At 39.2% G+C, this 24803-nt stretch overlaps 1 protein-coding gene across 1 annotated transcript in view; it reads right to left on the bottom strand.

Annotated features, from left to right (window-relative positions):
• The window catches only part of tmem269 (transmembrane protein 269), a 43321-nt gene extending 33281 nt beyond the window's left edge, over positions 1-10040 (bottom strand). The window contains exons 1-2 of the mRNA XM_061902943.1: positions 9761-10040; positions 2806-2846 (exon numbers count right to left, since the gene is read on the bottom strand). Coding sequence (XP_061758927.1) covers positions 2806-2830 — 25 coding nt within the window. The 5' untranslated portion in view covers positions 2831-2846; positions 9761-10040. The remainder of the gene's footprint in view (positions 1-2805; positions 2847-9760) is intronic.
• Between the last annotated feature and the right edge of the window lie 14763 nt (positions 10041-24803).

The following is a 24803-nucleotide window of genomic DNA, read 5'->3' as shown; positions in this document are numbered from 1 at the left end:
TCACACCAATGAAAAAGTGCTGACCTTTGAAAATTCAACAGTCCAAATCTTTATTGTTTGTGTTTTTATTTACAACAATAAAAACTAGAATGGATTTTAAAGTCTCTTTGTGAAAACTACACTCTACACAAAGTTGGGTATTGAACATCATGGATCATGGCTATTGAACATCATTCCAGCGCTCTAAGCATGAAATATCATCCTTAGAGTCACCTTTGCACTGATATAATCATTCTACTGTAGATTACAGTACTTACTGGTTGCCTGGAGGATCCTCCAAGCATCACCCGGCCACTACAACACGAGCACTACCTGGAAATACTTCATCACATCCTGGGTAATTCTTCCAAGTTAGACAATCAAGTTGTTCTGCTAAAACTTGGTCAACCTGACGGCCGCGGCTACACCACTAGCCGAGATGTTAACATTCCGTGTTTTGTAAAAAAAAAAATTTTCTCAGAAAATTCCTACAGAATCTTATGATGACTTTTCCTCACAATATTGCAACCTATTAAAAAAATATATATATAAAAAAAATGATGGCCTTTTTTACAATATTTGACTTTAATCCTTTAAAACAGCATATTTTTGAGGGAAATGTTTAACATTTAACTCCAAATATTGTGAAATAACCACCATTTTTTTAAAATCACTATATTTTGTCAAAAAAAAAAAAAGACCATTTTTATAATATATTTGATTTTAATCTGGTAAAATTACATACTGTATTTTTTTTTTGTGAAAACAATTTTTCTCAGAAAATTACGAAAAAAATTTATATGACAACTTTTCCTCACAATATTGAAACCTATTTTCAAAAAAAAAAAGAGTGCTTTTTACAATATGTTTGACTTTAATCCTTTGAAATGGCATATTTTAGAGGGAAATGTTTAACATCTAAATCAAAATATTCTGAAATAATTATTGTACAATGATGCCATTTTTTTAAGTACCTAACTTTTGTTTAAAAAAAAAAATACTATTTTTTATAATTTGACTTTTATCCGGTAAAATTACATACTGTAATTTTGTTTTGTGAAATAATTTTTTTCTCAGAAAATTCCGAAAATTTTATACGACAACTTTTCCTCACAATATTGCAACCTATTTTCTAAAAAAAAATGATGGCTTTTTTTCACAATATTTTGGACTTTCATCCTTTAAAATGGCATATTTATGAGAGAAATGTTTAACATTTAACTCTAAATATTCTGAAATAATTATTGTACAATGATGCCATTTTTTTTCTTAAATCACTGACTTTTGTTTAAAAAAAAGACTACTTTTTATAATTTGACTTTTATCTGGTAAAATTACATACTGTAATTTTTTTTTAAGAAAAACATTTTTCTCAGAAAATTACGAAAAAAAATGTATACGACAACTTTTCCTCACAATATTGCAACCTATTTAAAAAAAAAATTATGGCTTTTTTCACAATATATTGGACTTTAATCCTTTAAAATGGCATATTTTTAAAGGAAATGTTTAACATTTAACTCTAAATATTCTAAAATAATTATTGTACAATGGCCCGATTTTTTAAATCACTAACTTTCGTCTAAAAAAAAAAGACTATTTTTATAATATATTTGAGTTTAATCTGGTAAAATTACATACTGTAATTTTGTTTTGTGAAACAATTTTTTTTCAGAAAATTACGAAAAAATTTTATACGACAACTTTTCCTCACAATATTGCAACCTATTTTCTAAAAAAAACTAAGGCTTTTTTCACAATATATTTGACTTTAATCCTTTGAAATGGCATATTTTAGAGGGAAATGTTTAACATTTAAATCTAAATATTGTAAAATAATTATTGTACAATGACACCATTTTTTGTTATCACTAACTTTTCTTTAAAAAAAAAAAAGACTAGTTTGATAATATATTTGACTTTAATCTGGTAAAATTAAATACTGTAATTTTTTGGGGGGAAATAATTTTTTTCTCAGAAAATTCTGAAAATGTTTTATATGACAACTTTTCCTCACAATATCGCAACCTATTTTCTAAAAAAAAAATAAGGCTTTTTTCATAATATATTTGACTTTAATCCTTTAAAATGGCCTATTTTTGAGGGAAATGTTTAACATTTCTCTCTGAATATTCTGAAATAATTATTGTAAAATGACACCATTTTTTTTTAATCATTAACTTTTGTCTAAAAAAAAAAAAGCAGACTATTTTTTATAATTGACTTATCTGGTCATTTTGTTTGTGAAATTATTTTTTTCTCTGAAAATTTCGAAAAAATCTTATATGACAACTTTTCCTCACGATATCGCAACCTATTTTTCAAAAATAAAAATATGTCTTTTTACACAATATATTTGACTCAAACCCTTTAAAATGGAATCTTTTTTGTATGTTTAAAATTTTACTCAAAAAATTCTGACAATTATTGTACAATGTATTGTACAAAAAACCTTGTTCTTAATATTTTTACACAATTCTTAAAAGTTAACTTTTTTCCACACAATATTGTGTTTTTCTAACATAAAAATAATAGTTTTGGCTTTGAAATGGCAAAATTACATTGTTTTGTTTTGTCATTTCTTTCCCCCGCAGAAAGTTCCAACAAATTCTAATATGACAACTTTTTAATCACAATAATTACTATTTAAAAAAACAAAACAAAAACAAAAAAACATTTTCACAATATATTTAACTTGAATCCTGACAAATGGCTACTGGGTGCAAAGCATGAATGGTGCATTTCACAACGCGCTGCAAGTGTCTTTCTAATAAATGACAAGTGGAACTCATTTGAAGATGAAACATCATATCAGAGAGAACTTACTGGAGGAAGGCGTCAACAAGATCATGGCTTCTCTGGGGTGGCTGAAAGAAAATATGACCACAACATCTTCTCAGTTATTAATTACAGGCGGCATATCACATAGTTATTAATTACAAGTGTTAAGTCACATAGTTATTAATTATCACATAGTTATTAATTATATCGCATAGTTATTAGCTATCACATAGTTATCAACGATTTGTGGTTGATTGTTTTTCTTTGGCTTGGTACTAATTTGTTTCCATGGACGTTTGTCGCAGAGCATCAGGAAATTATCATCTACGTCTTCTTCAATCAATACTCGACTGATGTGTTGCGTATGTACAGCGGATCGATTTGTGTGTGATGTTTACGTGACATATTTCAGTAGTTTATACACTCTAAAATATAATCAGGAGCAAATGACAGGTTGTTGTTTGTTTTTTTTACCACCTCATAGCGCAACTCCTCCTCCATTCTTGTTGCTACAAGCAATGTGGTTTTGTTCTCACTGCAATCATGTCAAAAGGGTTTGTGGAATTGATACACAATTGATACACAATTCCACAAACCGCGAAAGAGGCTGCTTTGCAGGTTTCTCTGCAAAAACCTGTGAAGCAGGCTTGTAGGGATCAAATAGCCTCCGTGGTTTCTTCTGACCTAACATATATATATATATATACACATATATATACACATATACATATATATATATATATATATATACAGTGGGGCAAAAAAGTATTTAGTCAGCCACCGATTGTGCAAGTTCTCCCACTTAAAATGATGACAGAGGTCTTTCATTTTCATCATAGGTACACTTCAACTGTGAGAGACAGAATGTGAAAAAAAAAATCCAGGAATTCACATTGTAGGAATTTTAAATAATTTATTTGTAAATTATGGTGGAAAATAAGTCAACCATTCAAAGCTCTCACTGATGGAAGGAGGTTTTGGCTCAAAATCTCACGATACACGGCCGCATTCATTCTTTCCTTAACACGGATCAATCGTCCTGTCCCCTTAGCAGAAAAACAGCCCCAAAGCATGATGTTTCCACCCCCATGCTTCACAGTAGGTATGGTGTTCTTGGGATGCAACTCAGCATTCTTCTTCCTCCAAACACGACGAGTTGAGTTTATACCTAAAAGTTTTATTTTGGTTTCATCTGACCACATGACATTCTCCCATGTGCTCTCTGGCAAACTTCAGACGGGGCTGGACATGCACTGGCTTGAGCAGGGGGACACGTCTGGCACTGCAGGGTTTGGTTCCCTGTCGGCGTAGTGTGTTACTGATGGTAACCTTTGTTATTTTGGTCCTAGCTCTCTGCAGGTCATTCACCAGGTCCCCCCGTGTGGTTCTGGGATTTTTGCTCACCCTTCTCATGATCATTTTGATCCCACGGGATGAGATCTTGCGTGGAGCCCCAGGTCGAGGGAGATTATCAGTGGTCTTGTATGTCTTCCATTATCTGATAATTGCTCCCACGGTTGATTTTTTCACACCTAGCTGCTTGCCTATTGTAGATTCACTCTTCCCAGTCTTGTGCAGGTCTACAATTATTTTCCTGGTGTCCTTCGACAGCTCTTTGGTCTTGGCCATAGTGGAGTTTGGAGTCTGACTGTTTGAGGCTGTGGACAGGTGTCTTTAATACAGATAATGAGTTCAAACAGGTTCCATTAACGAGGGGAGGACAGAAGAGCTTCTTAAACAAGAAATTACAGGTCTGTGAGAGCCAGAGAACTTCCTTGTTTGAAGTGACCAAATACTTATTTTCCACCATCATTTACAGATAAATTCTTTAAAATTCCTACAATGTGAATTCCTGGATTTTTTTCCCACATTCTGTCCCTCACAGTTGAAGTGTACCTATGATGAAAATTACAGACCTCTGTCATCATTTTAAGTGGGAGAACTTGCACAATCGGTGGCTGACTAAATACTTATTTGCCCCACTGTGTGTGTGTGTGTGTGTGTATATATATATGTACATATACATATACAGTATACACAAAACCAGTGAAGTTGGCACGTTGTGTAAATGGTAAATAAAAACAGAATACAATGATTTGCAAATCCTTTTCAACTTATATTCAATTGAATAAACTGTACTTGGTGCAATGACAATAAAGATCTACCTACCTCCCTACCAAAGACAAGATACTTAATGTTCAAACTGGTAAACTTTGTGATTTTTTTTCCCCCCACAAATATTAGCTCATTTGGAATTTGATGCCTGCAACATGTTTAAAAGAAAAGCTGGCAAAAGTGGCAAAAAAGACTAAGTAAGTTGAGGAATGCTCATCCAACACTTATTTGGAACAGGTGGGTGCCATGATTGGATATAAAAGCAACTTCTGTCATTCACAAACAAGGATGGGGCGAGGGTCACCACTTTGTCAACAAATGCGTGAGCAAATTGTCCAACAGTTTAAGAACAACATTTCTCAACCAGGTACTGCAAGGAATTTAGGGATTTCAACATCTATGGTCAGTATTATAATCAAAAGGTTCAGAGAATCTAGAGAAATCACTGCAGGTAAACAATGATATTATGGACCTTTGAGCCCTCTGGCGGTACTGCATCAAAAAGCCACATAAGTGTGTAAAGGATATGACCACATGGGCTCAGGAACACTTTAGAAAACCACTGTCAATAACTACAGTTAGTCGCTACATCTGTAAGTGCATGTTAAAACGCTACTATGCAAAGCGGAATACATTTATCAACCACACCCAGAAACGCCGCTGGCTTCACTGGGCCCTGAGCTCCTCTAAGAAGGACTGATGCAAAGTGAAAAATATTTTTTGGGTCTGCTGCCAATAAATTCCAAATCAATGATTGTTTGCAACAACAAAAAAATAAGTTTCTCAGTTAAAACGTTACATATCTTGTCTTTGCGGTCTATTCAATTGAATATAGGTTGAATAGGATTTGCAAATCATGTATTCTCTTTTTATTGATGAATTACGCAACGTGCCAACTTCACTATTTTAGGGTTTTGTACACACATATATATATATATATATATATATATATATTTTTTTTTTTTTTTTTTTTTTTTAACGTAATATTATGTAATTTCCTTTTAATGCTTTTACGATCAGAAATTGAAGAACTAAGCAGAATTTTTTCGTAGCCTTTTTTTTTTTTAATTTACGTGAATCTCTTACATCAAATTTGAATTTATTTTGACACTTGTTTGTTTTTGTTTTTTTGCTCAAAGGCTACTCTTACATCTACACAATTCAAACACAAACACATTTTAAAACACATTATCAGCTCAAAACACCAAAAAGAAAATGACAAAGACTTATGGTGTGTCTGAAAAGGACAATTTTTTTTTTATTTTTTTTTTTTTATCTGTGACAGAGCAGGAGGGGGCTAAGAAAACTTTTCCAGTCAAATTTCCGGTCTCATTAAACATGTTTATATTTACATCCAACCGGGGACCCCCTTGCCAAGCACGTGATCTAAACTTTTTTTTTTTTTTTTTTTATTACATTTTAGTTTTTTCGGTTTATATATTCTGCTCTTCTTTTAAAGTATATTTGATTTGAAATATTTTATTCATCCATGTAAACGTGACACTAAGTGCCCATTTATTTTGTTTCAAATTTCAAAACCGGGGTGATTTTGAAATTTGCTATGTGTCAATTATTCTATAACTATTCTTCAAAATAAAAGTCTGTACTTTCGATGACATTGTTTGGAAAATGCCCAACAAATAAACGATGAACACTTGTGATTTAGGGCTATATAAATAAACATTGTTTGTTTGATTCCAGTAAAAAAAATAAAAATAAAGTTCCTCTATCACAGGCGTCGGCAACCTTTACCACTCAAAGAGCCATTTTAACCCATCCATCCATTTTCTACCGCTTATTCCCTTTGGGGTCGCGGGTGCCTATCTCACCTACAATCGGGCGGAAGGCAGTGTACACCCTGGACAACATTCACACTCACATTCACACACTAGCCCCTCTGCCACCGTGAAGCCTAAAAAAAGAAAATAATGGGAGCCACAAAACTATTTTGAAATTTAAAATGAAATAACACTGCATACAGTTTTTTTTTTTTCGTGTTGTGCAATGTAGAGCCGTATATATAGTCAGACACGCGGCCCGCACCTTAATATGGAAATTTAATGACAGCGTCACTCGGGTTTCAGAGCAACTAATATATCGAATGTCTGCTGATTTACACCCCAACAACAAAAATATGGTCGTGTTATGAAGGCACTGCCTTTAGCGCCCTCTACAACCTGAACATACAGCTTGCCAGCCCAGTCACATGTGTGTGGCTTCAATAGACGCACGTAGGTGACTGCAAGGCATACTTGTTCAACAGCCATACAGGTCACACTGAAGGTGCCCGTTTAAACAACTTTAACCCTCTTACTAATATGTGCCACACTGTGAACCCACACCAAACAAGAATGACAAACACATTTCGGGAGAACATCCACACCGTAACCCAACATAAACACAACAGAAAAAATACCCAGAATCCCATACATCAGGGGTCACAAACGCGGTGCCCGCGGGCACCAGGTAGCCCGTAAGGACCAGATAAGTAGCCCGCTGGCCTGTTCTAAAAATAGCTCAAATAGCAGCACTTACCAGTGAGCTGCCTCTATTTTTCAAATTTTATTTATTTACTAGCAAGCTGGTCTCGCTTTGCTTGACATTTTTAATTATAAGAGAGACAAAACTCAAATAGAATTTGAAAATCCAAGAAAATATTTTAAAGACTTGGTCTTCACTCGTTTAAATAAATTAATTAATTTTTTTTTACATTGCTTCTTATAACTTTCAGAAAGACAATTTTAGAGAAAATATACAACATTAAAAATGATTTTAGGATTTTTAAACGCATATACCTTTTTACCTTTTAAATTCCTTCCTCTTCTTTCCTGACAATTTAAATCAATGTTCAAGTATTTTTTTTTTTTATTATTGTAAAGAATAATAAATACATTTTAATTTAATTCTTAATTTTAGCTTCTGTTTTTTCGAAGAAGAATATTTGTCAAATTTTTCTTCAAACTAATTTAGATTAAAATTCAAAAAAATATTCTGGCGAATCTAGAAAATCTGTAGAATCAAATTAAAATGTTATTTCAAAGTCTTTTGAATTTCTTTTAAAATTTTTGTTCTGGAAAATATATAAAAAATAATGATTTGTCTTTGTTAGAAATATAGCTTGGTCCAATTTGTTATAAATTCTAACAAAGTATAGATTGGATTTTAACCTATTTAAAACATGTCATCAAAATTCAAAAAAATAATCTTAATCAGGAAAAATTACTAATGACGTTCCATAAATAATTTTTAAATGTTTTCAAAAAGATTCAAATTAGCTAGTTCTTTTGTTTGTTTTTTTTTCGGTTGAATTTTGAATTTTAGAGTCGAAATTGAAGATAAACTATGTTTCAAAATTTAAATTTAATTTTTTTCGTGTTTTCTCCTCTTTTAAACCGTTCAATTAAGTGTTTTTTTTTTCATCATTTATTCGCTACAAAAACCTCCCGTAAAAGGAAAAAAAAATTTACTACGGAATGACAGACAGAAATACCCATTTTTTTTATATATATAGATTTATTTATTAAAGGTAAATTAAGCAAATTGTTTATTTCTGGCAATTTACTTAAGTGTGTATCAAACTGGTAGCCCTTCGCATTAATCAGTACCCAAGAAGTAGCTCTTGGTTTCAAAAAGGTTGGTGACCCCTGCCATACATCCTTAACTCTTCCGAGCTACATTATACACCCCGCTACTACCAACCCCCTCTCGGTGCGTCGGTTGAGGAGGGCAGGGTTTGGTGGTAGCGGTGGTGTATAATGTTTTCTGCTCCGCTGCTCCCAGTCTGTGGAACGCTCTCCCTGACCACCTGAGGGCACCTCAGACTGTGGATGCTTTTAAAAAAGGCTTAAAAACCCATCTTTAAAAAAAAAACTCTTTCTATAGACATGCATGCTGTGGCACTTTGCGGTTGTTTGCTCAACGTAAAGTGCTTTTTACAAATAAAATCTATTATTAATATTATTATTATTATTAGCCCTGAATAATTACGGATGCATGGGATTCTGGGTATTTGTTCTGTTGTGTTTATGTTGTGTTACAGTGCGGATGTTCTCCCAAAATGTGTTTGTCATTCTTGTATTGTGTAGGTTCACAGTGTGGCGCATATTAGTAAGAGTGTTAAAGTTTTCATATCACAACCCTCAGTGTGACCTGTATGGCTGTTGAACAAGTATGCCTTGCAGTCACTTCCGTCTTTTAACAGAGGCCGCATATTACACGCGATAGGCTGGCACGCAGATAGCTTGGTGGAAAAGCGGGCGCGACGACATGTTTTACAAAACGTTAAAGGCACTACTGTCATGACACACCCTCTATATTGTTGTCCGGGTGAAAATCGGAGAATGTTACCAGGAGAGGCACTGAAACCTTTCGGAAAAATCGGGTGGGTCGGCAAGTATGCAGCTGAGCCACATCAGAGTGATCAAAGAGCTGCATGCAGCTCCGGAGCCGCGGGTTGCCGACCCTTGCTCTATTACATTCTGACTATAAAATTGCATTTTAAAAAAAATGTAATTCAAAGTAAGCAAGCAAGTAATAATCTGTGATTAATACGTGACAACTGTATATATTTTTGATTTATGTATTTTAAAATAATTTACATATTTATTTTTAAATTAATTCATGCATTTATTTATTAATGTCTAGCAACATTTATGCCATTTTAAACTACTGACATATAATATTTTTGAACTTTTCAAATATAATAATAATAATAATTACCGTAATAATAATATGAATAGCAACTGGTTATTTGGTGGAGTTATTTCAGACCGAAACAGCGTTGTTTTTCCCATTTAGATTTAAAATAATCGATTAAATGAGCGTGGAATACAACTGCGTCACTAAAAGATTCCACAACGTGCATGAAACAAAAGTTCGGTCTTACCTTGAAGTGAAGTCGACAGATTGCAAAAAGATCACAAAATCAAACCTAAGGGCGTCTTTCAAAAGATTAGGAACCTTTTTCTTTGTATTTAATATGAATTATAATTTTTTTTTTTTTTTTTTTTTTCTGCTTTGTTGTTTTTTAATATGCCGTCGTCTTCCTCGTCATCACCTGCGGCGCGTTTACCTGTCAAAGTCTTCCTCGTCTTCCCCGGCGCAGGCTTTTAAAGAGAAAGTCAACGTCCGCTGGAATATTCCACCGGAAGTGACGTCGCGGGAATTCTGCCTGAGATGCGCGCTCAGGCGCAGAGCGTGCACGCCGGATCACGTTCGCGGATGCGTGCGCAGCACGACACATTGTTTAGAGTTGGAATGTGCGTCAAATAAATGACTTAAATGTGATCGACAAACATAAACATGAATAATGTTACTGTTGAGCACATTTAATAATATAAATAGTAAAGCCATGTTGAATATCTTATTCAGTGACGTCAGGTGCCTGCGTACAATGAAATGGCATTGTGAGCATGCGCAGAATAAACGAGCAGTTCTTTTGACTGTACTGAATCACTGGAATCAGTTCCTTAAATTGATTCGTTCAAGATTCGTTTTCTTTTTTTTTTCCTTCTTCTTTTTTTGTGTCCTCTCCAGGAGGTGTCCATGACATTTTAAAATGGATCTGAAAACAAAATTAAAAAAAAAAAAAATTACATACAAATTTACAAATGGTATTATTATTTTTACATTTTAACATTTGACTTGACAAAATTGAAAAATATTCTTAAATGTGTTTGAAATGCAATTATTTTCTACATTATTACACTACATTTATTTTAACAATTCATAGTGGATTTGACAAGATAGACAAAACGATTCTAAAATGTGTTACAAGTTTTCTTTTTTCACATTACATTTTATAATTTTCACATGTAATGTTTCTAACAAAACATCCATCCATCCATCCATCATCTTCCGCTTATCCGAGGTTGGGTCGCGGGGGCAGCAGCCTAAGCAGGGAAGCCCAGACTTCCCTATCTCCAGCCACTTCGTCTAGCTCTTCCCGGGGCATCCCGAGGCGTTCCCAGGCCAGCCGGGAGACATAGTCTTCCCAACGTGTCCTGGGTCTTCCCCGTGGCCTCCTACCAGCTGGACGTGCCCTAAACACCTCCCTAGGGAGACGTTCGGGTGGCATCCTGACCAGATGCCCGAACCACCTCATCTGGCTCCTCTCGATGTGGAGGAGCAGCGGCTTTACGTTGAGCTCCTCCCGGATGGCAGAGCTTCTCACCCTATCTCTAAGGGAGAGCCCCGCCACCCGGCGGAGGAAACTCATTTCGGCCGCTTGTACCCGTGATCTTATCCTTTCGGTCATGACCCAAAGCTCATGACCATAGGTGAGGATGGGAACGTAGATCGACCGGTAAATTGAGAGCTTTGCCTTCCGGCTCAGCTCCTTCTTCACCACAACGGATCGATACAACGTCCGCATTACTGAAGACGCCGCACCGATCCGCCTGTCGATCTCACGATCCACTCTTCCCCCACTCGTGAACAAGACTCCTAGGTACTTGAACTCCTCCACTTGGGGCAGGGTCTCCTCCCCAACCCGGAGATGGCACTCCACCCTTTTCCGGGCGAGAACCATGGACTCGGACTTGGAGGTGCTGATTCTCATTCCGGTCACTTCACACTCGGCTGCGAACCGATCCAGTGAGAGCTGAAGATCCCGGCCAGATGAAGCCATCAGGACTACATCATCTGCAAAAAGCAGAGACCTAATCCCGTGGCCACCAAACCGGAACCCCTCAACGCCTTGGCTGCGCCTACAAATTCTGTCCATAAAAGTTATGAACAGAATCGGTGACAAAGGGCAGCCTTGGCGGAGTCCAACCCTCACTGGAAACGTGTCCGACTTACTGCCAGCAATGCGGACCAAGCTCTGACACTGATCATACAGGGAGCGGACTGCCACAATAAGACAGTCCGATACCCCATACTCTCTGAGCACTCCCCACAGGACTTCCCGAGGGACACGGTCGAATGCCTTCTCCAAGTCCACAAAGCACATGTAGACTGGTTGGGCAAACTCCCATGCACCCTCAAGAACCCTGCCGAGAGTATAGAGCTGGTCCACAGTTCCACGACCAGGACGAAAACCACACTGTTCCTCCTGAATCCGAGGTTCGACTATCCGGCGAAGCCTCCTCTCCAGTACACCTGAATAAACCTTACCGGGAAGGCTGAGGAGTGTGATCCCACGATAGTTGGAACACACCCTCCGGTCCCCCTTCTTAAAGAGAGGGACCACCAGCCCGGTCTGCCAATCCAGAGGTACCGCCCCCGATGTCCACGCGATGCTGCAGAGTCTTGTCAACCAAGACAGCCCCACAGCATCCAGGGCCTTAAGGAACTCCGGGCGTATCTCATCCACCCCCGGGGCCTTGCCGCCGAGGAGCTTTTTAACTACCTCAGCGACCTCAGCCCCAGAAATAGGAGAGTCCACTACAGATTCCCCAGGCACCGCTTCCTCAAAGAAAGACGTGTTGGTGGGATTGAGGAGGTCTTCGAAGTATTCCCTCCACCGGTCCACAACATCCGCAGTCGAAGTCAGCAGAACACCATCCGCACCATACACGGTGTTGATAGTGCACTGCTTCCCCTTCCTGAGGCGGCGTATGGTGGTCCAGAATCGTTTCGAAGCCGTCCGGAAGTCGTTTTCCATGGCTTCCCCGAACTCTTCCCATGTCCGAGTTTTTGCCTCCGCGACCGCCAAAGCTGCACACCGCTTGGCCCGTCGGTACCCGTCCACTGCCTCCGGAGTCCTATGAGCCAAAAGAACCCGATAGGACTCCTTCTTCAGCTTGACGGCATCCCTCACCGCTGGTGTCCACCAACGGGTTCTGGGATTACCGCCACGACAGGAACCAACAACCTTGCGGCCACAGCTCCAATCAGCCGCCTCGACAATAGAGGTTCGGAACATGGTCCACTCGGACTCAATGTCCCGCACCTCCCTCGTGACATGTTCAAAGTTCTCCCGGAGGTGTGAATTGAAACTCTCTCTGACAGGAGACTCTGCCAGACGTTCCCAGCAGACCCTCACAATGCGCTTGGGCCTGCCAGGTCTGTCCGGCATCCTCCCCCACCATCGCAGCCAACTCACCACCAGGTGGTGATCGGTAGAAAGCTCCGCCCCTCTCTTCACTCGAGTGTCCAAAACATAAGGCCGCAAATCCGATGACACAACTACAAAGTCGATCATGGAACTGCGGCCTAGGGTGTCCTGGTGCCAAGTGCACATATGGACACCCTTATGTTTGAACATGGTGTTTGTTATGGACAATCCGTGACGAGCACAAAAGTCCAATAACAAAACACCACTCGGGTTTAGATCCGGGCGGCCATTCTTCCCAATCACGCCTCTCCAGGTTTCACTGTCGTTGCCAACATGAGCGTTGAAGTCTCCCAGTAGGACAAGGGAATCACCCGGAGGAGCACTTTCCAGTACTCCCTCGAGTGTACCCAGAAAGGGTGGGTATTCTGAACTGCTGTTTGGTGCGTAAGCACAAACAACAGTCAGGACCCGTCCCCCCACCCGAAGGCGAAGGGAAGCTACCCTCTCGTCCACTGGGTTGAACTCAAACGTGCAGGCTTTGAGCCGGGGGGCAACGAGAATTGCCACCCCAGCCCGTCGCCTCTCACTGCCGGCAACGCCAGAGTGGAAGAGGGTCCAGTCCCTCTCGAGAGAACTGGTTCCAGAGCCCTTGCTGTGCGTCGAGGTGAGTCCGACTATATCCAGCCGGAACTTCTCTACCTTGCGCACTAGCTCAGGCTCCTTCCCCCCCAGTGAGGTGACGTTCCACGTCCCAAGAGCTAGCTTCTGTAGCCGAGGATCGGACCGCCAAGTGCCCTGCCTTCGGCTGCCGCCCAGCTCACAATGCACCCGACCTCTATGGCCCCTCCTATGAGTGGTGAGCCCATTGGAGGGATGACCCACGTTGCCTCTTCGGGCTGTGCCCGGCCGGGCCCCATCTAACAAAACATACATGTATTAACAAAACATACATGTATTAAAAAAGAAATAAAAACCGCTCTTCCTTTTATATCACATCCAATGTGTGTTTTTTTTTTTTTAAACAATTATGATCACTCTAAAAGCGGTATATAATAAACACGATATGAAAAATAGAATAAAAAAATGTGTGCAGGTCGGCAAATCGTGAGTCAGTCAGTAACAGCTTCCCCAGCAACAGATCTCGGTGTGTGTCAGTTTGAGAAAGACACAATGAACGACGCGCACAGTGACTGAACCAGGGCCGTCGCCAGACAGATTTCACTGGGGCACGTGCCCCACTGTTGATACGCAGTGCCCCAGTAAAAATTTCACCAATAAAAAAAAAACGCTTCAGAGTTTTAAGTCTACATAACATAGACAACAGCACACATACTACTTAGTATGGTAATTGATTGCTACTGTATTCACTCCACGCAACAATGAGCACATGGCTAATTAATATGGTAATTTATTCACGTGTGGATCGAGACTTCAGTTGAGAGAGAGAGAGAGAGAGAGAGGATGCGAATCACTGCTGAGTTAGGTAACGTTAGCCAACAACAATTTGTTAATTGTATTATTTTGATTTTGATTTGACTCAAACTGTAACTCCTAGATGGATTTAAGAAAGTTATTCGCCCGCAGCAGGGAAGAAGCAGAGAGGAATGAGAGATGTAAATGAAGTCCTAGCTAGCTAGGCAACATCATTGTCTTAAGTTGATGCTAAGTTAGCTAACGTTATTCCTTGTATCAAGACAAACATATTCATTTGCTGTACGAGCTGTCGGGGGAATTTCAAATGAACATGAAACATAATGTTGGTTATTGTCTGCTGGTTCTGCATCAATGATGATTTTATGTAAGCATGTGTGAGTTGAGGGCTTCTCAAATGGTTTATCTTCAGGAAGAAAAACATTTTTCCATATCATCAAGTCGTGATCCAAATTTTTGAATCATTCAAGTTTATTTAACAGAAAAATAGCACAGTAGACTTGTCTTGTTAATCGGTGTGACTTTGACTAAAATAATCTTGTTTTGTCACCAGAAAAATGGCTACAGCTAAAGCATCTGGTTTTGTTTCCAGAAAAAATATTAACATTTCTGTATTTGTTTTCAAAAAGATGGCTGAAAATATCGGGTTTTGTTGCCCCATTTAGATTTTTAGAAAATATATTTCCATGTCTGTCCTGAGTCCTCCTCCAACTTGTTAGTCGGTTTGCCTTTTGCTAAAATACTCACTAATAGTCACTAGAAAAATGGCTAAAAATATCTGGTTTTGTTGCCACAATTTGATTTTTTTCTCCCTAAACTTTTTTTTTTCCACGCACACATCTGACTGCGACTCACTGAAAATGGCACACAATCCACTTTTATGTCACGACCCAGCAGTTGGGAACCACTGGTCAACTGTATAACAGTTACTGTAATATTTCCATGTCTGTCCAGAGTGATTGAAAAACTTTGCAAAAATGAAAACGAGACATTACAGTTTACTTCTCAGAAAATGATTCCCTGAACAGACACACAAAAGTTGTTCATTTATTCTACTGCTGTGGCTTTATTGTTTTGTGTATATTTTATAGTTTTGTGTATCTGAAATAGGATTAGCCACATTGCCAGAAATGGAAATTAAATAATATAAAAGAGCCCAGAGATGTAGGAGTGCTTTATTTTTTGTTTTACTTTTGTAGATGTTAAATTTGCAGATGATTACTGCAATAAATATTTGAAAAAGATTCATTGCTCTTCCTTTTTGCTTTTACCAGTAGCAGTTTAGAAGTCTGGAGTAAAAAAGTGCACAAATAGGTCAAATGCATTAGTTAATTTCAGGTGCTTAAACAAAGATCCATACAACATAATCTGATATGATTTCATAGTTTAAAGCACTATTTATGTATCTTTTATGATAAATAAGTGCTAAAAATGTTTTTGTACATGAATATTTGTGCCCTAGGACAGTATTAGGTCTAGTGACGCCCCTGCTCCACACTCCAACCATCCGTTTCAATACATTTTGTAATCTGTTGAATCGCTTAAACCGCTGAAATCCGAGTCTGAATCCGAGCTAATGTCGCCATATCTTGCTGTGCTATCCGCCATGTTGGCATCACTAAATGGCGTCACAGGAAAACGGACGATGGATTTAAAGATAGCGAAAATCAGGCACTTTAAAGCTTTTTTTCGGGATATTCCATGATGGGTAAAATTTTGAAAAATACTTCGAAATATAAAAGAAGCCACTGGGACCTGATTTTTATTGGTTTTAACCCTTGTGAATTGATTGATACTATTATTAGTAGATTGCACAGTACAGTACATATTCCGTACAATTGACCACTAAATGGTAACACCCGAATAAGTTTTTCAACTTGTGTAAGTCGGGGTCCACGTTAACCAATTCATGGAAATTGTGATAATGTTCTCCTTTAACAGAAACATTTTTTTTTGCCGATACATAATCAAAATATTCCCATGATCTTCGACGACAATAAATTACAAGTGACCAACGACAGAAGTGCGGCGATTCTGATGGCAGCATAATCTCGTTGACAGATGCGCTTCCTTATAAACATAGTTTGGCGCGCAGTCGTCAGTGCGACACAGTTCGCGTATCGGTCACGTGACCGAAACAGCTCATGATCGGTCATGTGACTTTCGGAAAGCAATTTGTGCACCGACACAGGGTTTTGCTCTATGAGCTCGACGCATGCGCCGATACATCGGTGTTGCTGGACCCATCACTGAGACGAGAAAAATTATGAACTCTGGGAAACGAGGTTCCTCGCGCACATGGAGTTACGTGGTCTTGGAGAAGTTATCCTGGAATACCCGCACATAAATGAGGAAGAGGAAGAAGCTCTCGCGGAAGATGAGGCAAAGAACAGTGAGGCATATGCGACTCTTTAGCGCCGCCCTAGTGGCTCTCTGGAGCTTTATCAAAAATGTATGAAAAATGGAAAAAGATGAGGGGGTGTTGGATTTGGTTGTCTTTTTATTTCGCCGTCAGATTTTAGAACAGCTAAAGTGTGAGCCTTTTACATAGACCTTGAATTTGGAATGTTGGAATGAAGACATAACAATCTCTATCTCAACTGTCCGAGGTAGGGAGGAGAAGAAAAGGGGCGGGTGAGAGTGAGTGAGGAGGGAGAAACTGCCATTTTAGGATTAGATAAATTTGGACCGTGCCTTTGAAATGTTGTATTGATCTCCCAAAGCGCTTTGGTTATAAAATATCAAAATGAGCAAACTCTGTCTGTGATTGATTTGAAACCAGCTTATGTGTCATAAAAGAACCTGGGGGCGTTGACCGAAGGAAGAACGGGTCAGAACGCAACAGGGGAAAAACAATTTTTTTAGGAGTGTGGAAAAAAATCGATTCGAACACGAATCGCGATTCTCACGTTGTCTGATTTAGAATCGATTCTCATTTTTAACAAAATCGATTTTATTTATTTATTTTTATTTTTTTATCAATCCAACAAAACAATACACAGCAATACCATAACAATGCAATCCAATACCAAAACTGAACCTGACCCAGCAACACTCAGAACTGCAATAAACAGAGCAATTGAAAGGAGACACAAACACGACACAGAACAAACCAAAAGTAGTGAAACAAAAATGAATATTATCAACAACAGTATCAATATTAGTTATCATTTCAGCATAGCAGTGATTAAAAATCGCTCATTGACATTATCATTAGACATTTATAAAAATAAAAGAACAATAGTGTCACAGTGGCTTACACTTGCATCACATCTTATAAGCTTGACAACACACTGTGTCCAATGTTTTCACAAAGATAAAATAAGTCATATTTTTGGTTCGTTTATTAGTTAAAACAAATTTACATTATTGCAATCAGTTGATAAAACATTGTCCTTTACAATTATAAAAGCTTTTTTAAAAAAAATCTACGACTCTGCTAGCATGTCAGCAGACTGGGGTAGATCCTGCTGAAATCCTATAGAATCGTTTTGAATCAGAAAAATATCGTTTTTGAATTGAGAATAACGTTGAATCTGAAAAATCGATATATTATCGAATCGCGACCCCAAGAATCGATATTGAATCGAATCGATATTGAATCGAATCGTGGGACACCCAAAGATTGGCAGCTCTAATATTTTTTGTTTTAATATGGTTTCTGTAAGAGGACAAACATGACACAAACCTCCCTAATTGTCATAAGCCGAACTGTTTTTATTAAACATGCTTCACTGCTTCGAGTATTTTAACGAGCCCCGTTTTGTCCTACTAATTTTCAAGATTCAAGATTGTTTATTGTCATATGCACAGTTAAACATACAGTTTGTTGACAATGAAAATCTTACTTTGCTAGTTCACCCTTCAACAAGTCACACGGTACTTAGCTAAAAATAAACAGAAATAAAAATGGATATACAAGGCACAGTAAGTAACATAACATTATTGCACATTCGGAGTGACAGTCGACTGTATAAATATGGAGGTGACCTTGGATCACAGCAGCAGTTAAAGTGTCTTTAGTGATCAAAGGTGAAAAGTGTCTACAGTGATGGTTCACAGTTTGGGGGTGACGTTTGGCGAGTTTGAAACAAAACTACAAAGTTATGAGAGTACAGAAAAATATGGGAAGAACGACGTGAATGCAGAAGAAGATAATATGATGAAGGCTAGAGGGGCAACAAGATCACATGGAAGAGGAAAGAAAATGGATCCATCCCAGGCGAAAAGAGAGTATCGAAAATGGGATGCACCTAGAGATGCGCGGTTTGCGTCTCATCCGCGGAGTCCGCAGGTAAACCTCGGGCCGGGCGGTTGACATGACGAAAAAATAGATTTTAATTAGATTCGGGCGGGTAGCGGTTGAACCATCCGGAGACATCTGATATACATGGTTCTGGGATCGATATCCTTTGCCATTCAAAGAGCCATTTAAGACCCGTGTCATAAAGCGAAGAAGTCAATAGGAGACGCTATTATTCTCTTGAATGACTGCCGGCAGTCACCCAGATTTTAAATATTAGGGCGTGCTATGAAGCCATTGGCTTTGTCACCTTCTACAGCATGTACGATCTGCTTGTCAGTCCAGCATCATGTTGTGTGTAGCTTCCGCGGCAACATGCACAAGACTGCAAGGCATACTGGATGACACAGAGTACACTAATGGTTGTGATATAAACAATTTTAACACTCTTAGTAATATGCGCCACGCTGTGAAGCCACACCAATTAAGAACGACAAACACATTTCGGGAGAACATCCTCACAATAACACAACATAAACACAACACAACAAATACCCATAATTCTTTGTATTCATGACACTTCCTGACTAATTTATACACCCCAAACCCCCCCCCCCCCCCGTGCGTCGGTAAGGTGGGCGGGGTTTGGGGCGCGGGGGTGCAAAATATATTCAGGAAGTGTCATGAATACAAAGGATTATGGGTATTAGTTGTTTTGCGTTTATGTTGTGTTACTGTGAGGATGTTCTCCCGAAATGTGTTTGTCAATCTTGTATTGTGTGGCTTCATAGCGTGGCGCATATTACTAAGAGTGTTAAAACTGTTTGTATCACAACCATCAGTGTACTCTGTATCACCCAGTATGCCTTTAAATCTCATACGTGTCATTGCGGAAGCTGCATACAACATGATGCTGTACCAACAATCGGTTCGTACATGTTGTTGAAGGTGTCTAAGGCAATGGCTTCAAAGCAAGCCCACATTCTTGTCATCAGGATGAACGTTATTGAATAGTAGCAAGGACGTTAACGGTTCCAACTGACTACAATACTCTGTGAAACAGTTTAAATAGCTCTGAGAGTGGTAAAGGTGGCCAACCGCTGATGTAATTCAGCGGGCGGGTACGGTCCCGATAAAAAGTGGGTGACGATTTTGGTGATGCGGATGATATAATTGCCTATCCGCGCATCTCTAGATACATCACATTGGGGCAGGGGACGCGGTCGAGGACGAGACCTTGACCCTATAAAAAAAGCTGATGGGGAGGCAGAACTTACATCTTTATGTTCCTTCAAATTGAGTGACTGTCCTCCACAAATGGGAAACAAGGTCTCATGGTGGACTGTGGCGCCACAACCTACCTGATCAACGACGCCACAAAGTTCAAGATGGTCGACAAAAGCCCCAGGCCTGAGGATCACCCGATTGAGCTCGCCGATGGAACCGAGGTGAGCGGGATGGCAAAGATGAGAGGCGACGCGGAAGTCTACTTGCTGGACAGCGAGGGACGACGAGTCAAAACAAAGCTCAAACAAGCACTTTACATCCCATCGTTTCTGTCAGGTGTATTTGTTGTTGAACCCCATGATGCAGACATTGGATAAGAAGACATGATTTAATTAAAACCAAACAAGAACAAACAAAAAGCACGCACGTGGGCGGAATAACCAACTAAGGGAGCTAGCACTGGAAGCTAGAAAACAAAAAAGGAACTTTAGCATGGAAGCTAGAGGATAGCAAACAGAAAAACTGGAAATAACTAATGGCTAACAAAAAACGCTTACCGCTACGACGACCAAGACAAAATGTAGCACGACAGGTAGTAGCTGTAACGAAGACAGGTAGCAAAGACACGAGAACAACATGTGCCAACGACAAGACAATACAATACAATGATCCAGCCACTGACACAAGACAAAGAGGGTACAAATAGGAGCGGGCTGATTGGCAACAGGTGTGACCAGGTGCCAATCAGCCGCAGCTGAGGAGGAACACAGCACTCAGGGACCAAGACAGGAAGCTGACAAAATAAGAGCACTACACAGGACTTAAAAGACAGGAAATACTAAACACAGGAAACAGAAAAATGTAGAGGAAAAAACTAAAACATAGACAAACTGTCAGGGGCAAGCCTGACAGTTTCCACAAAACATTATTTTCGGTGATATCAGCAACGGCCAACGGAGCCGAGCTACGCTTCAAGGACGGTGATAACTGGCTGGTGCACAAGGATGGTAACAAATTCAAAATGGATGTGTGTGGTAGGCTGTATTACCTTATCAGAGTGGAGGATAATGTTGATTAAGTGCATGGATGTTATGACATTCAAACATGGCATAAGATACTTGGTCATTGTAACTTTGATGATGTTGCAAGATTAGAAAAGGTAGTTAAAGGGATGTCGATTAAAGGGAAATATGACAAATCCAATCAAAACTGTGAAATACAGTGGGGCAAAAAAGTATTTAGTCAGCCACCGATTGTGCAAGTTCTCCCACTTAAAATGATGACAGAGGTCTGTCATTTTCATCATAGGTACACTTCAACTGTGAGAGACAGAATGTGATAAAAAAAATACAGGAATTCACATTGTAGGAATTTTAAATAATTTATTTGTAAATGATGGTGGAAAATAAGTATTTGGTCACTTCAAACAACGAAGATCTCTGGCTCTCACAGACCTGTAATTTCTTGTTTAATAAGCTCTTCTGTCCTCGACTCGTTAATGGAACCTGTTTGAACTTGTTATCTGTATAAAATACACCTGTCCACAGCCTCAAACAGTCTGACTCCAAACTTCACTATGGCCAAGACCAAAGAGCTGTCGAAGGACACCAGGAAAGGATTTGTAGACCTGCACCAGACTGGGAAGAGTGAATCTACAATAGACAAGCAGCTTGGTGTGAAGAAATCAACTGTGGGAGCAATTATCAGAAAATGGAAGACACACCAGACCACTGATAATCTCCCTCGATCTGGGGCTCCACGCAAGATCTCATCCCGTGGGGTCAAAATGATCATGAGAACGGTGAGCAAAAATCCCAGAACCACACGGGGGGACCTGGTGAATGACCTGCAGAGAGCTGGGACCAAAATAACAAAGGTTACCATCAGTAACACACTACGCCGACAGGGAATCAAATCCTGCAGTGCCAGACGTGTCCCCCTGCTTAAACCAGTGCATGTCCAGGCCCGTCTGACGTTTGCCGGAGAGCACATGGGAGAATGCCATGAGGTCAGATGAAACCAAAATAGAACTTTTTTGTATAAACTCAACTCGTCGTGTTTGGAGGAAGAAGAATACTGAGTTGCATCCCAAGAACACCGTACCTACTGTGAAGCATGGGGGTGGAAACATCATGCTTTGGGGCTGTTTTTCTGCTAAGGGGACAGGACAATTAATCCGTGTTAAGGAAAGAATGAATGGGGCCATGTATCGTGAGATTTTGAGTTGACCAAATACTTATTTTCCACCATAATTTACAAATAAATTCTTTAAAATTCCTACAATGTGAATTCCTGGATTTTTTTTTCACATTCTGTCTCTCACAGTTGAAGTGTACCTATGATGAAAATTAAAGACCTCTGTCATCATTTTAAGTGGGAGAACTTGCACAATCGGTGGCTGACTAAATACTTTTTTGCCCCACTGTATGTACACAGGGAAAGTTCACCCAAAGTAGAAACAGACAGGCAGACGCTAAGGCTCCAGCTGTACTAGAACTTGTACACACAGACTTATGCGGTCCAATAGAGCCAGCAGATGAAGTGAAGTGAATTACATTTATATAGCGCTTTTCTCTAGTGACTCAAAGCGATTTACATAGTGAAACCCAATATCTAAGTTACATTTAAACCAGTGTGGGTGGCACTGAAAGCAGGTGGGTAAAGTGTCTTGCCCAAGGTCACAACGGCAGTGACTAGGATGACGGAAGCGGGAATTGAACCTGCAACCCTCAAGTTGCTGGCACGGCCGCTCTACCAACCGAGCTGTCCCGCCCCAATAGATAAAAATAAAGATGAAGATAAAGATGGATACAGTGCCAGTATGCCAAAATGTTTCATTTTGGAGTTATGTATATTTGTTTTTTGTTTACCATTATAGAGAGCTATTAACATGTATTTGAGTGGGAGAGTTGAGCACATTTAATAATATAAATAGCAAAGCCATGTTGAATATCTTACGCAGTGTGCACTGAAATGGTATTGTGAGCATGCGCAGAATAAACGAGCAGTAAGTTCCTGGACCAAAGAAAGAATGGCGTTTTGTTTATTTCCTCCCGTGAATATAAAGTGCTAGCAAACCATATTGATGACTCTCATGACGTTAGACTGCTGCAGCAATGAGTAATGCTACAGTTATGATACAAAAGGAATAAAAATAACACTTAAAAAGGTCCTTTTGCAGTTTTTGAATCAAACATCATTGAAAAGGTGGCACCTTCCTTTGTCATCAAATCTAATTATAGCCTGTGGAGAGACGGAGCCGACGAGCCGGCATCAAGGTAGGACAAACGGCGGCCAGGGGGCGGCGTGCGCTTGGAGCGACGCTGCGGCAATCCAAGTCAGGTGCGTAGATCACACACCTGCTGTCAATCCCCGCATCTTCTCCTGCAGCTTAAAAAGGGAGAAGGAGGAGCGATCGGGGTGGGAAGGAGTAGGAGAACCAGCAACAGAACCTGAAGACCGAGAACGACCCAGAGCGAGCCGACGAGAGCGACGAAGACGCGGCCCACTGAAGGCGAGAGAGGAGCGAGCAGGATCGGAGGCGCTGAAAAGCGATCTGAGCAAAAGACGGAAGCTTTATTGAAAAATAAAACAAGAGTCAAACCTGCTCAGCGATGTCCGTCCTCAATTGTCCCTGCAAGCACACGATGACGGCAGGAAGCCGTTCACATAGCCCTTAATTGCAAATTAAGTGAAGTGAATTATATTTATATAGCGCTTTTTCTTTCTTGCATTTAAACCAGTGGAAGTGGCACTGGGGGCAGATGGGTGAAGTGTCTTGCCCAAGGACACAACGGCAGTGACTAAGATGGCGGGAGCAGGGATCGAACCTGGAACCCTGAAGTTGCTGGCGCGGCTACTCTACCAACAGAGCTATACCGCTCAAATGTCTCAAAGGGCTGCGCAAGTCACAAGGATCCCAAAAAGCATATTTCATCAGTTCAACATTGATGTGCGTTATGACTAATTCATATTTTGCACGCATTAGTTAGCAAAATTTCTACTTTTAACACATAGTGACGTTACTGAGCCCGCACGTAACATATGTAACGTTAGCTGTCATTAAATATGTATTCTATCATAACAACAACATTACTGCAAATTGTTAGTAATATTAATAATGATAACAATAATAATAATAATGATAATAATAATAATAATAATAATGGATTAGATATATGTACCACTTTCATTTCTTTGGACTGTTTTTGTGCAAGTGCGCGTGTACACGTGTCCACTTAAGTAATTTTGTTCTTACAAGTATTCTCTTATCCAATTAAGTACTTTTGGTGCAACACCTATTCTCCTATCCACTTAAGTAATTTTGTTCTTACAAGTATTCTCTTATCCAATTAAGTACTTTTGGTGCAACACCTATTCTCACATCTACTTAAGTACTACTTACAAGTATTCTCCTACCAACTTAAGTACTTTTGTTCTTACACGTATTCTCCTATCCACTTAAGTAATTTTGTTCTTACAAGTATTCTCTTATCCAATTAAGTACTTTTTGTCTAACACGTATTCTCACATCCACTTAAGTACTTTTGTTCTTACACGTATTCTCCTATCCACTTAAGTAATTTTGTTCTTACAAGTATTCTCTTATCCAATTAAGTACTTGTGGTGCAACACCTATTCTCACATCCACTTAAGTACTTTTGTTCTTACACATATTCTCCTATCAACTTAAGTACTTTTGTTCTTACACGTATTCTCCTATCCACTTAAGTAATTTTGTTCTTACAAGTATTCTCTTATCAAATTAAGTACTTTTTGTCTAACACGTATTCTCACATCCACTTAAGTACTTTTGTTCTTACACGTATTCTCCTATCCACTTAAGTAATTTTGTTCTTACAAGTATTCTCTTATCCAATTAAGTACTTTTGGTGCAACACCTATTCTCACATCCACTTAAGTACTTTTGTACTTACAAGTATTCTCCTATCAACTTAAGTACTTTTGTTCTTTCTCTCTCTCTCTCTATATATATATATGGGGTTCACGGTGGAAGAGGGGTTAGTG

The sequence above is a fragment of the Nerophis ophidion genome, linkage group LG06, assembly GCF_033978795.1.
Source record: "Nerophis ophidion isolate RoL-2023_Sa linkage group LG06, RoL_Noph_v1.0, whole genome shotgun sequence".
Classification (NCBI taxonomy): domain Eukaryota; kingdom Metazoa; phylum Chordata; class Actinopteri; order Syngnathiformes; family Syngnathidae; genus Nerophis; species Nerophis ophidion.
Note: the sequence above shows the minus strand (reverse complement) of the source record. Positions and strands in the feature narration are given on the sequence as shown.